Source organism: Mastigoproctus giganteus, chromosome 5 (assembly GCF_048544385.1).
Source record: "Mastigoproctus giganteus isolate SK-2022 chromosome 5, ASM4854438v1, whole genome shotgun sequence".
Taxonomy (NCBI): Eukaryota; Metazoa; Arthropoda; class Arachnida; order Uropygi; family Thelyphonidae; genus Mastigoproctus; species Mastigoproctus giganteus.
This window is the reverse complement of record NC_143579.1, coordinates 114,296,053-114,310,050: the sequence shown is the minus strand read 5'-3', so window position 1 is coordinate 114,310,050 and position 13,998 is coordinate 114,296,053. Positions and strand designations below refer to the sequence as shown.

The 13,998-nt window shown below is 37.7% G+C and overlaps 1 protein-coding gene across 7 annotated transcripts in view; it reads left to right on the top strand.

Moving 5' to 3' along the window:
- The window catches only part of LOC150085649 (cilia- and flagella-associated protein 206), a 465,016-nt gene that overhangs the window by 163,394 nt on the left and 287,624 nt on the right, over positions 1-13,998 (top strand). For 6 of the 7 annotated variants that reach the window (XM_090373411.1, XM_090373412.1, XM_090373413.1 and 3 more), the window contains 2 exons: positions 145-333; positions 12,995-13,153. In XM_090373411.1, the coding sequence (XP_090229537.1) occupies positions 145-333; positions 12,995-13,153 (348 nt within the window). The remainder of the gene's footprint in view (positions 1-144; positions 334-12,994; positions 13,154-13,998) is intronic. The other variant, XM_090373415.1, reaches the window with a different exon arrangement.

Sequence of the window (13,998 nt, the reverse complement as noted above, 5' to 3'; positions counted from 1 at the left end):
CCTTTATTAAATTCCAAATAAACCTAATATAACTTTAAAATTTTGTGAAATTTTCAAGTACACATGAATCTATTTGAAACATTGCTGATTGTGATTCAGCAAACTTAACAATAACTATTTTTTTTTCTCTGTTGTATTTCACAGATGACCTGTTAAAACACCATCGTCATTCGTTAGGAATGAGACTAATGCCAGTATTAAGGACTATTACTGCTACTATTGCTAAAACTCCAAGAGATTTTGAAAATCTTTATCACCAGATTATTTCATATTTGATGCTGCGAGCAGGAATGGGAAACCCAAGAGATCCTTCTGCCTTTAAAGAAACTAAAAGTATGATTATTAAAATATATTGTAGAATATTACTAAAAGATACAAATTTATTTAGCTGTATTTTTTCAGTTGTTAATTTAAAATTGCTTCTCTCATGGGACAACTGCTAATTATCATATCAAGTTTCTGTTAAATGATAAATGATGGAGGGTTATAAACTGAAACCTGTGTGCATTTGCCTCTATCAAAACCCTGATGTCCTTAAAGGTTATGACAGATCGTACATACCTGTGTAGCGATACTCAAACACAAAACCCTGACCTAATATAGTTCTTGGAATTTACATCCTTGGATCCATGTTTTCTTAATTCCTAAGCAAATTAAGTCAAATGTTTATTGTCAAAATTGTGTGATACACCATTTTCTCAGAAAAAAATTTTAATGTTAGGAAATATGACAACACCATGTATGGTTAATTTAGTATTCCTTTTGATTTCTTTGACCTGTTACTGGTCTTTCTGTATGTTACATATTATATCTAAAAGGTAGTGTTTGGTTGGTTACAACACTATTATCCTTAACAGTGAAAACAAATATAAACAGCAATCAAAGGTATGATATACTACAAACCTGTAAGGCTCTGTGTTAATCTTTGAATGAAAATGGAATGTAGCTTTAATGAATACTCAGGCATATGTCTTATTTTTGGAGTGTAGATGTGTATTAAATTACATGATACATTTGTAGGCTGAACGTTTTCCTAGATGACAACACCCATTGCACCATGTAATTTTATGGCTTCACCAGCAGTCTCATAAAAATGAACAGTTCGCATCTCATGCACAAGTTAATGTGGGGTGCAATCAGAACATAAGAATCTCAGATGACAGACAGACGTACTTGAAGTGGTTCATAAAAATCCAATTAGGTTATCATCCATTTCATTACACCACAAGAATGTTATCGTCATAGAGTAAGGTTTCATGTGGATGTTGGCTACCTTTTCAGGCTGTTTGATTGGGTATGGTGGCCCTCTTAGGTGACCTGCTTGTTTCCCTGACCTGAATCCCCTTGATTTTTTCTTATTGAGATACTTAAAAATCGTTGGTATACAAATGAAACCAACTGGAACACATTTTGGAACTGAGAGCACATTTCTTCATGCAGATGTTGCATCTACTGATATGGAAGTGGAAGTTTTTAAGAGAGTTTTAGGGTAACACAGGAATTTTTTTTTTTTTTTTTGGCTGGTGCAGCATAAGCCTTGGGCTTCCTTGCACCATATAGCTAATAACAACAATAATAATTTTGGGAAAAACTGCTCTAAAGATACTCCCAGTTGATGTTTTTCTCATATTTTCCACAGGATATTGTTTTTTTTTATATATATAATTGACATTTTTTTTTTTAATTTAATGTATTAGTAATACATGTGTATTTTACATATAAAATTTATAAACAAAAATGCAACGGAAGAATTAGAAATAATGTAAGAGGAAAACATTTAAAAATAACTGCAATGAAAATGAAAATGAAAACATTGAAAAGAAAAAGAAAAAAAACAACTGAAGATCATGACTTAATAAAATAACTTTAATAAATAAAATAAAGGATTATGGTTATTGAGCCACAGATCATGGCCACTTACAAACTAAGCATGTTACTACTGATCTGTAAGAAAACAGTTTACTGGTTCCTCTTCAGAAGAATACCATATTACTTTAGCTTCCCATTTAAAGTTAAAACGATGCTGCCACATTGTCTTAACTTTAAATGTTTTCTGAGGATACAGTGCATCAGATGAAATGTTGAGAAAGAATATTTTTGACTTCAGATTTCACTAGAAATCATATGGTTAGGTGCATGAATGCAAATTCTGGAACACTTAATATAGCAAATGCTATATGGCCTCAGAGAAATTATAAGAAATATGAGATGTCTTGGTTTTTTCTTTTTTCCTGTATTTTTTCAGCCAGAAGGATTTAAAAAGCTTAGTTAATGTAATGCAGAATGTAAAGAATAAATTCAGTCTTGAAAACAATTGTATGGTCAGTTAATATTCTGGAAAGGCCCAGAAAAAAAGGTAATGGTGCAGTAACCTCCATGCATTATACAGGGTGATTCACTACCAGTGCGACAAACTTGCAGGAGGTGTAGGGAGCAAAAAGACGAATCAGAATCACATAGCATTGCAAGGTCCGAAATGCCTTCGTCATGCAGTAGAGGATGTTGAACGGGAGGCCATGTGAACAGCGATCCCGCTGGAAGTCAGCATTTGCGAACTGGTTCCCGAGGCAGTAGGATGGATAAAGTCCTCCGGAGTTGATAATCCGCAGGCTCCAATGATTGGACGCGTTGCAGATGGTATGAACTCATTTGGTTTGTTGACAGTATCCTCCATACAGTGGATTGGGAAATACCCAATCGTTGGCCTATCGCTCGAGTACTCGTACTCGGATTGCCTTTTGCAAGACGTAGGACATTCTCCTCATTGTCTGGCATCCTCGTTGTTCACTCTCGATTCGTGGTACCTCTCATGAAACAACCAGTCTCACGTAACCTTCTGTGCACACGTGTGAAAATCATATGATGAGGAGCACGCCAGTGCGGGAAACGTTCCTGGTACAAGCACAGAGCAGCGCACCCGTTACAGTCCGCAGCTCCATGCGCGAGGTGCATGTCGGCCAGTTCAATGTTTAAATATTCGTCCATCCTACTGCCTCGGGAACCGGTTCTCAAATGCTGACTTCCAGCAGGATCGCTGTTCACGCGACCTCCCATTCAACGTCCTCTACTGCATGACGAAGGCATTTCGGACCCTGCAATGCTATGTGATTCCGATTCGTATTTGTGCCCCCTACACCTCCTGCAAGTTTGTCACACTGGTAGTGAATCACCCTGTATATGATATTAATGTTACAAAATGAATTTCTTTCTCCAGTGGTACTCAAAATTAACAAACAGAAAACAATAACAAAAATTAGAAGGTAATAAATAATATAATGCAATTTATTTCCAGTTGTGTTGTAATCACTGAGAGAAATATGTTGCTATTTCATTCCTTATTCATTTTTCCTTTGCTGAGAGTGTGTAGTTATGTATGGAGGTTGGTTGTTCAATTGTAACATATTTAAGGCTTTTGAAAAATTGTAAAATGTCAATTTCGTAATTTATATATGCATCCCACTGTTTTACTTATCTATATAATTATTGTTCAAAAATTTATTTTGGCTGTTGATGGAATCATTTCATGGCTGTTCTGGCTTCCACATCCATATAGAAATGATGACTTTTTAAAGTCTTTTTCAGAAGTAGACGAAAAATGTGAAAGTTGCATGCTAACCTTCATGTTTTCATGATCACGAATGTGAACTTCCACATTAACTGAGTATCTTCCAACAAATCTTTTGAAAATAGGCTTGATTTGGGTTGGCAACTTGTGGGAGTGTGTTATCATGAGGTAGGATGATTCCCTCTTTTAGTTGTTCTAGTCATTTGCATTTGGTTCTGATGTTAAATGGTACAAAACTTTAGCATACTGTACCAAGTTAGTTGGCATTAGTTTTTGTAAAGTCTGACAGCAAAAAACCGTGGATCAGAGTAAACAGTTGCTGTAACTTTTCTTGCAGAAATCTGGAATTAACAGTTTTTCTTCTGACAGAAATTTCCAGTGTGCATGGAAAGTGTGGACCCTAGTTGAAAATGTCTTTTTCTGGTTTTTGCTTCTTTGCAGTGAAAATTGGAATCACAACAATCACATCCATTTGGAACAACAACAATCTATTTCAAACATCATGCAAAAATTACACACACATAAACATGACTGCACAAATGAAACTGGAACGGGTCTTGTTATGAACTAGGTTATTGACATGTTTGTTTATGTGTATATGCATGTTCATTTTAATATTAGTATTAGTTTTTTTTTTTTTTTTTTTTTTTTTTTTAGTAGTTGTTGGCACATCAGCTTCTGTGGCCATAATGCACCTCCCAAGGTTTTTGCAGTACTTTGATCCAAGCCCGAGCCGGGATTCGAACCCACGACCTTTGGGTTGCCGGGCAGGCACTTTACCCACCCGGCTAGCCTGGTCAGCATTAGTATTAGTATTGGCAAATGATGCAAGGAAGCAAGCTTATACAGCATCAGCCAAAAAAAAAAAAAAAAACACCCACCTCATCCATCCATCACCTCTGATAGTTTAATTCTTTCTTAAATTTATTTAAATTTCCCAACTCCATCCAAAACACTGGATAGATGTTTGTTCCAACACATGCATTTACTCTCTTGCCGAAAGCTAATTTTCACACATCTGTTATGTGACATTCTGTTTTTTTTTGTTTTTTTTTAAATTAATGTTCCCTTATGTGTGATGCCGAAGAAAGGATTAGGGGTCAATTTGTTTAAGGCCTTAAATATTTCTATCTTGTCTCCTCGAAATCTTGCAGTTTGCAAGACTGAAGCTTTTCTTAGTAAGTATACTAAGAAAAGCTTCAGTCTTGAAAGAAAAGAAAAAAGCTCCTGTGTCCTGAATAATCTGGATGCTCTTCCCTGCACCCATTTCAACAGATCCAACCTTCCTAAAATGAGATTTCGTGCCTGTATGCAGTATTATTCAAATGTGACCTGACCATTGCTTATACATCGGCACAATTATCTTCTTGTCTCTGCCAGCAGAATTTCTGTGTATCATTGCAGAGCCACATAAGTTATCTTAGCACCTGTCTACACTGCTCAGAAAACTTCACGTAAGGTAGTACAATCACCTCTTGCTATTTTCTTTCTTAATTGCCTTGAGTGCAGTACCACCCAGTCGGTATGTTATTTTGGGATTGCTGCTTCCCATATGCAGTACCTTGTCTTTTCAGCGTTAAACTTCAATTCCCATCTGGCTAATTTTTTCTAGGTCTCATTGCAACATCATACCCTGATGCTGTATAACTTGCAACTTTTGTACCATCTGCAGACTTTGACATTAAATTTGATGTCTTCATCAGTATTGTTAATAAATGTTTAAAACAGAATTGGACCCAGCACTGAACCCTGAGGCTCTTCACTAATAATATTAGTCCAAGAAAAGCAGTGCCTATTGATAACCACTCTTGGTCATCTCCCACTCTCAACTATCCCTTTACCCATATCAGTAACTTGCCCCTAATGCCACTCTGCTCCAATTCATACGATAGACTTTAGCATTAGCATTAGCAGAGGCATTTGATGCAAGAAAGCAAGCTTATGCAGCATCAGCCAAAAAAAAAAAAATAAATAAATAAATAAAATAAAATAAATAAATAAACAAAAAATAACCACTTCCACTTCGCCCCTCTGTTCGTTCGAAATACCTGTCCAGCTGAGCCTTAAACTTATTTAGGCTATCAACTTCCACGACAAGGGATGGAAGTCTGTTCCACCAACCAACCAACCAAACAACCACCCGCTGGCTAAAGGCAAATTTCCACACGTCTATCCTACATCTGTCTTTCCTCAATTTGAATTTATGCCCTCTCAGGTGATTATTCTGAGCAAGAGGAAGAATCCCATCAGCATTGAGCATGCTCAAACCATTCAAGACTTTATACACCTCTATCAGATCACCTCGCTGGTGCCTAGTCTCCAGACACTGTAATTTGCAAAACTTAAGCCTTTCTTCGTAAGAGCACCCCTCTGTTCCATTCACTAATCTTGTTGCCCTTCTCTGTACTCGTTCCAGCAGCTCTACATCCTTCTTGAAATGAGGCCTCCAGGCCTGTATACAGTACTCTAGGTGTGGCCTGACCATTGCCTTATACAAGGGAATAATCACCTCCTTATCCCTGCTAGAAAAATTCCTATATATCATTGACAATACACCATGAGCTACTCTTGCAGCCCGTCTGCACTGCTCAAAGTACTTCATATCTGCCTCCACAACCACCCCCAGGTCCCTTTCATTCTCTACCACTGTCAGTGTAGTACCACAGAGTTGATACGTTGCGCTGGGGTTGCTGTCCCATATGTAGTACTTTACATTTGTCAATGTTAAACTTCATTTGCCACCTCTCAGTCCATCTGCTCAACCTTTCCAGATCCTGTTGCAGCAGCAGCAGCATAGTGTCAGTAATGTCCTTGACAACCGTGCCAACCTTCGTATCGTCTGCAAATTTGGACGTTAAGCTTGATATACCATTATCAATATCATTTATAAATACAGAAAACAATAATGGACCCAATACTGAACCCTGAGGGACTCCACTAATAACTTTAGTCCACGATGAGCAGTGTCCATTGATTACCACTCTCTGTCTTTTCCCCCTCAACCATTCCTTTATCCATAGCAGCAATTTGCCTCCAATGCCACACTGCTCCAATTTGTGCAACAGTATCAAAAACCTTTATAAGATACAAATATATGATGTCAAAGTTATTCCCTGCATCCAGTTCTTTTGTGACTGCATCATAGTATCCAATCAAATTGGTCAGGCAAGACTTCCCCTTAAATTTCATATGGAACAGCATCAAAATTATTTTTTGCGTCCAGTTTCTTTGTTACTATGTCATATAGCCATTCATATTGGTAAAATGTGATCTTTATTAATTAATCTGTGATTGCTATATTACTTCATTAATCACGACCCCATTATTTTCCCTAGAAAGAAGTCCTGCTTACATATTATAGTTACTCACTTTCCCCCTTTATGAATAGGGGAGACATTTGTACATCTCCAATATTAACCCCGGGGACTCAGATCTGGTGTGTATGGGCTTGGCACACCCAGGGTCCTGAGCTGGATATCATTATTCTTCTCTTTTTTTGTGATTCTGTTCTACTTCTGTCTCTCTCTCTCTCTCTCTCTCTCTCTCTCTCTCTCTCTCTCTCTCTCTCTCTCTCTCTCTCTCTCTCTCTCTCTCTCTCTCACAGAGTAATTTCGAATTGAATTTTTTTTTTCGGCTGGTGCAGCATAAGCCTCAGGCTTTCTTGCACCATATGGATAATAATAATAATAAGCTGATATCAGTTGGGTGCATGAAAATTTGTTGATGTGACAGTTCCATGCATGACAGTTTAGTATACAAAACAATTTAGCATATCATAGAAGTGTATAGAAGATGTATGGAAAAATTTGTGCATGACGTTTCTCTGTATATGATAATTTGGTGAACGTGTTGGTGGCTACAACAATTTAGTGAATATGGTTATTTTAAGAATTCTGTGCGAGAATTTGGTGCTTGTCAAACAAGACTAAAAATGCAAACTTTTGACATGCCCTGCTGTAAAAGGTTAATTTGGTGATCATGATACAGTTCATATTTTTGATTAAGTGCACTAAGCACACATTTTTATGCATATTCTGCTTTCTTTAAGAAGATCCTATAAAACAGTTCCATAGACAGGTTAAAGTTGGGAAACAATTACTTTCAATTACTTTACTTTCACTTCTGCAAGTTGTATTTTTAGAAAATTCACACAGAAGTAATTGTTCCAGAGTTGAAAAGTAGAGATCAATCATTAATGGATACTGCCTGGTTAACGTGTATCTTCTGGCCTGATATAGCCAAATGGTCAAGTGCAATCATGCATTAATGTGCACGCATTTGAGTGGACTGAGTTTCAAGCCCTGACTGCTAAATATGGTAATAGATTCTATTCACTGTAAAAATAATGAATTGTAAACTCCTCTGGCATAATGGATATGCCAGAGTATAAACAAGAAATCTTATTATACTTTTTATTGAGAGCAGTTAAAATAAGTGGTAAACTACTTTTGTAGATGGAGTAAAAGCAGGAACATTGAATGGGGCAGGGAGTAAGCTTTCCAAGGTATTGTGTGGAGGGGATTCAGAATTGGAGTATGGGTTTCCTACAGGAAAGGCCAGTGAAACATTTTCCTTAAGGGGGTCCATGAGGGCTCTTGATGCTGCTGATTAAGGGTTGGTAAGCCAGACAACACTTGATTATCATGGAGAAGGATAGTTATAAGAATGTTTATTTTTGGTCAAACATCTAAGGCTATTGGGCATTTTAGCATTAGCAAGGACACATGATGCAAGAAAGCATGCTTATATAGCATCAGCCAAAAAAAAAAAAAAAAAAAAACACCCACTTCTCATTTCACTCATCCTCCTGCTCCAAATGTTTGTCTAGTTCTGCCTTTAATCTGTTTAAGCTATCAACTTCTATAACAACAGATGGAAGTTTGTTCCAGCAATCAACCACACGCTGGCTAAAGGCAAACTTCCGCATATCTATCTTACAACTGTCATTCCTCAGTTTGAATTTATGCCCTCTCAGGCGATTATTCTGAGCAAGAGGAAGAATCCCATCAGCATTGAGCATACTCAAACCATTCAGGGCTTTATACACCGCAATCAGATCATCTCGCAAGTGCCTAGTCTCTAGACACCGTAATTTGCAAAACTAAGCCTTTCTTCATAAGAGCAACCCTTTGGTCCATTCACTAATCTTGCTGCATTTCTCTGTACTTGTTCCAACAGATCTACATTCTTCTTAAAATGAGCCCTCCAGACCTGTATACAGTACTCAAGGTGTGGCCTGACCATTGCCTTACAAGGGAATAATCACCTCCTTATCCCTGCTATAAAAATTCCTGTATGTCATTGACAAGACACCATGAGCTACTCTTGCAGACCGTCTGCACTGGCCAGAAAACTTCATATTTGCCAGTACGATTACCCCCAGGTGGTCCCTTTCATTCTCTACAACTGTCAGTGTAGTACCACACAGTTGATACATTACTCTGGGGTTACTGCTTCCCATATGTAGTACTTTACATTTGTCAATGTTAAGCTTCAGTTGCTACCTCTCAGTCCATCTACTCAACTTTTCTAGATCCTGTTGCGGCAACGTAGCATCATTAGTATCCTTAACAATCCTGCCAACCTTCATATCGTCTGAAAAATTGGACATTAAGCCTGATATACCATCATCAATATCATTTATAAATACAGAAAACAACAATGGACCCAACACTGAACCCTGAGAGACTCCATAATAACAATAGTCCATGATGAGCAGTGTCCAGTGATTACCACTCTCTGTCTTCTCCCACTCAACCATCCCTTTATTCATAGCAGCAATTTGCCTCCAATGCCACACTGCTCCAATTTGTGCAGCAGTCTTCCATCTGAAACAGTATCAAAAGCCTTTCTAAGATCCAAATATATGATATCAAAGTTATTTCCTGTATCCAGTTCCTTTGTGACCAAATCATAGTATCCAATTAAATTGGTCAGACAAGATTTCCCCTTAACAAAACCATGCCTGTCCGAGCTATAACTGAAGTCTTATCTAGATGATCCTGCAGTGCCTCTTTAACCAGTGCCTCCATTACTTTTCCTAGAACAGAAGTTAAACTAACAGGTCTACAATTACTTGTGTCACCCTTTGATCCTCCTTTGTGAATTGGGGTCACATTTCCACATCTCCAGTCTATGGGTACCTCCCCTGAGTCCAAGAAAGCTCTCATAATTATGGCTAAAGGTTTGTTTACTTCCTTTGCTGCCTCCTTTAATATAACTGGATAGATCCCGTCCACCCCAGGTGCCTTTCTTGTGTTTATCTTGAACAATTTCTCCTCTACTTTACTCTCAGTTATTACAAAATCATCTATCTCACTGCCAGAATTTAATTCACCTCTGGCATTCCCCTCCCTGAATAACTCCTCATGTGTGAATGTAGGTGCAAAATACTGATTTAGTTTGTTAGCCACCTGTGCAGGATCATCAACAGTTGAACCATCAATATCCAGTGGACCAATCTGATTCATCCCTTTCCTTCTAGAATTTACATAAGTAAATAACTCTTTTCTGTTTTTCTTTGCATGCTTTGCCAAAGATTTCTCATAATCTGCCTTTGCCTGCCTAATCTGCTTTGTGACTAGGTTACAGACCAGCTTATATCTATCATAGGATTCCATGTCACCCATTAATTTATATGTATCCCATGCATTTTTCTTCTCTGCCACATTTCTCATTAGTTCATCTGACATCCATTTAGGACTAAACTTTGAACAATATTTCTTAGTTGGTATGTAAAGCCTAGTAGCTTCCAAGATAAATTCTTTGAATGCTTCCCATTTTGAATTTGCTGCTGGTAATATCATCAGTTGGTCCCACCATATAGAATTTAAATACTGTCTGAGACATCCGTAGTCACCTTTATGAAAGCAAAAACCCTTTCCTTTACCCCTGATGGTAGTTACCTCTTTGAGTAAATCCCACTTGAGCACACTGTCACCTAGTGGTTCCTTTATCTGCAGATTCTTAATGCATGAAGAATCACTATTGATAATCAGATCAAGTATTACTCCTTCTAGTTGCCTCCCGAACATGCTGAGGTAGAAAACAATCATCCAATAAATCCACAAAGCCTTGCTAGTGTGTGAGTGTCCAACCCACAAATTCTAGTCAATATCCACGAAATTAAAATCCTCCATTATAAGACTCTCTGATTTACTGGCCCCCTCTATTTCCCTGTACAGTTTTTTATTATACTCATCAGAGTCATTAGGACTATAACATACTCCTACTCTCAATTTTGATCTCCCAGTGCTTATGTCACACTAAACGGACTTGACACTGCACTGTCCAGCAATGTCAACTGGCTGCATTTCCTTGGATTTTCTGTGTTTCTTAACTAATAGCATAGGCCCCTCCTCCTTTTCTATCCTTTCTGTACACATTGTACTCCCCAAATTCCAGTTCTGCATTCCGTATATCTGTATGACACCACGTCTCTGATATCCCAACAATATCTGCCCCAAATTCATCAAATTTATTTACCAAACACCAAGCATTGGTGTACACGCAAGTATACATGCACCTGTTCCTATTCTTAGCTACTCTAACACAACCCATGTGTACTGCAATGACTCCCAGCAGTCTCTGAAATACCCTGCATCTTGTTTTCCAGACTGCTGCTCATTCCAATAGAAGCAGTGCAAGAATCACTTTCACCTTTGCCAGTGGCTACTGTTAATCTATCAGTCCGTGCCTCCCCCCCCAAGCTAGCAGTTTTCCGACCCACCTAATACTACCTCTATAGCATCAGCAAATATTCTTGCACCCTTTCTATATAAGTGTATCCCATCCCTGTAGAAGCAGTCTCTCCTGTTAACAAGCACAGACCAGGCTGAGAAAAATTCTATCCCTTGAGCCTTGCACAGTCTCTCCAGGGCCAAATTGATCGAAAAGTAATGACTGTAGGCAGGTTACAGTAGATCTATTAGGCATGACATAATGGGTATGTTCTGGCCTATGCGCAAAGATTGCGAGTGCTACATCATTATAGATGCACTTCTCGAGGCATTTCAGGAAGGGAGAGGCAATTGATATTGGCCTGAAGTCAGCCGGTCTTTTCACACGAGGCTTTTTCGGAACTGCCACAACTCTGTATGATAACCAGCTTGAAGGCACCTGTGCAAATTTGAGTACTTCATTGTAGAGTTGAGAGCTCTTTGCTGATGAAATAAGAAGCAATTTTTAGACTAAAAAGAGGTATTGCGCCAATTCCTATGGTGGACTTATCAGGTAGTGAATTTATTATTTTTATTAGTTGTTCTTTGGAAATTTCTATATTACTAGAAGGTGAAGAAACGTTAAACGCTTCGTTCCAAGGATATGCTTCGGACACACGGTGATCTCGCATAAAACGCAGCACATGCTCACACCATTTCTGGACATCTAAAGATAAAGGGGTGCAAGTATGACTAGTGGACCCCCACACGTTTTCCCCTGGATAGCCGGCCATTCATGAAACTGTCAATAGAAAATTGTTTCCTCTTCTGGAAATCCATCCTTGCTTTGGAAAATTTGGCGTACGACTCTTGTGAAGGTGACTTCTTGTAAGAGGCATGGGCTGCCTGTTTTTCTCTAAAGGCCTTGGTCAGGAGGTCATTCCACCATGGCTTTGAGTGGGGACTAAGGATACAAGTTTTGGGCATTGCAGACCTTGCAATGAATTCCATCCATCTCAGAAGCCAGTAGGCAGCCTCATTTATGTTAAGCTCAGCCAGTATGTTCCATGGGTATAGTTGGAAAAAGGTAGTAACTTTTCCAACATTTTGGAAAAGTTGGTTACTTCCCTTTTCCAACTTGGAAAAGGGAAGTAACATTCATTTCAGAAGTACATTGGTGACATTATTAGATAGAACCAAAGATGGAGAACTTTCCCATTGAGAAGAAAGCAGTCACTTGGACAAAATTTTAATTCAGAAATCACAAAATCTGAATGTTATTATTACTTGTCCAATTTTAACAATAAATTTAAACATTTCAGCCTAGATATGACAAAAATATTTCCAGATCACAAATAGCTTAAACCTGAAAATAAGCAAGATAACCCCAATGCCTTTTATTGAAACACCCTGTATATATATTTGAAAATCTCATATTTGAAAGGGGAGAGTGACATATTATTCTTATACAAGTGTAAAATCATGTGGAAAATCAAAAATTAATCACAAAGTTTTGCTCTACTGTGCTGATTAACAGTTGCATCTTACTTTTTTATGTATTTTATATTCTTTATTTTCTTTTGAACAAAAATAGAATTTGGTAGCATGAATAATACAGCACACTGATATGCATACCTTTTATTAAAAATAAATAAAATATGTGTATATCTATCCCATATGTTAATAGACCTTTAAAAATTTAGAAGAAATTTTTCTTCTAATCTTTGCAGATATTACTGATCTTAGTGATACTGTTTTCTTCCTCCCACAGTTGCTACAGAGACTGTGTTTCCTTTCTCTCAAATGTCGAGCTTTACACTGATGAGCAAATATGAAAAGAGAGATCACTTAGAAGAACTTGCCCAAATTGTTGCTGGTATCCGACTGTATAATAGACAGATAGGAAAGGAAGGGTCTGGCATCCACGATGGTATAACTAAATGTTTAAGTAAATTGGAAGACATCAATTTTTTATAGTACAGTATAGTTCAAATTTAAATTTTTTTTTTTTTTTTTTTAAGATAAAAATCAGTATTAGTTATTTGTTGGTATTACAATGATCTGTATTTGTTGGTATTACAAACTTCATCTGCATCAGCAAGTAAACAATAAATAAGTAAAAATAAAATACACCAATCATATATATTATTCTAACATAAATTTGAATATTGCCAAACTGCCCCCTATCAATATTCAAAGGAGGTAATTTAATTTGGTTATTTACAAGATCCTCTGTTACTGCCAAAGATTCTGTATATGGGTTTCCCCTTCCCCAGTTCTCGTGATACCCCCCCAGTGTGAAAGTATCACTTTTATTCATTTTACTGATTCCTTTTGGAGCCCTATATATGCTTCATGAGATGTCTCACCCCACCCACTAAAATTTTTAGTTGCTAATCTTTGCAACTACCCTCCAAGCCATTCCTTTTATGGACAACATATATAGTGCTCCTTAGCAATATTTGAATCTTAGGCAATCTTTGAGGCGCCTCCGTAGCCAGGTGGGAAGGAGCAGCAGTGCGCTTCTTGATTAGACAGGGGTTCGAGCCCGTCACCACCAAATATGGAGAATGCGGAAAGGTCAGGGAATGACCACCGCATATTCCCGGAGCAATATGGCCTTAGTTGCTAATGCTCCTAAAAACCACAACAACAACAACAGCAATCTTTGAATCTTCTCTAGAAGTTCTGTTTTTTATTAGACATTACTTTTAAACCTGAACTTATTTCACCTTTGTCTTATATAACAAATTAATGACATCCTTCTCCCTACTT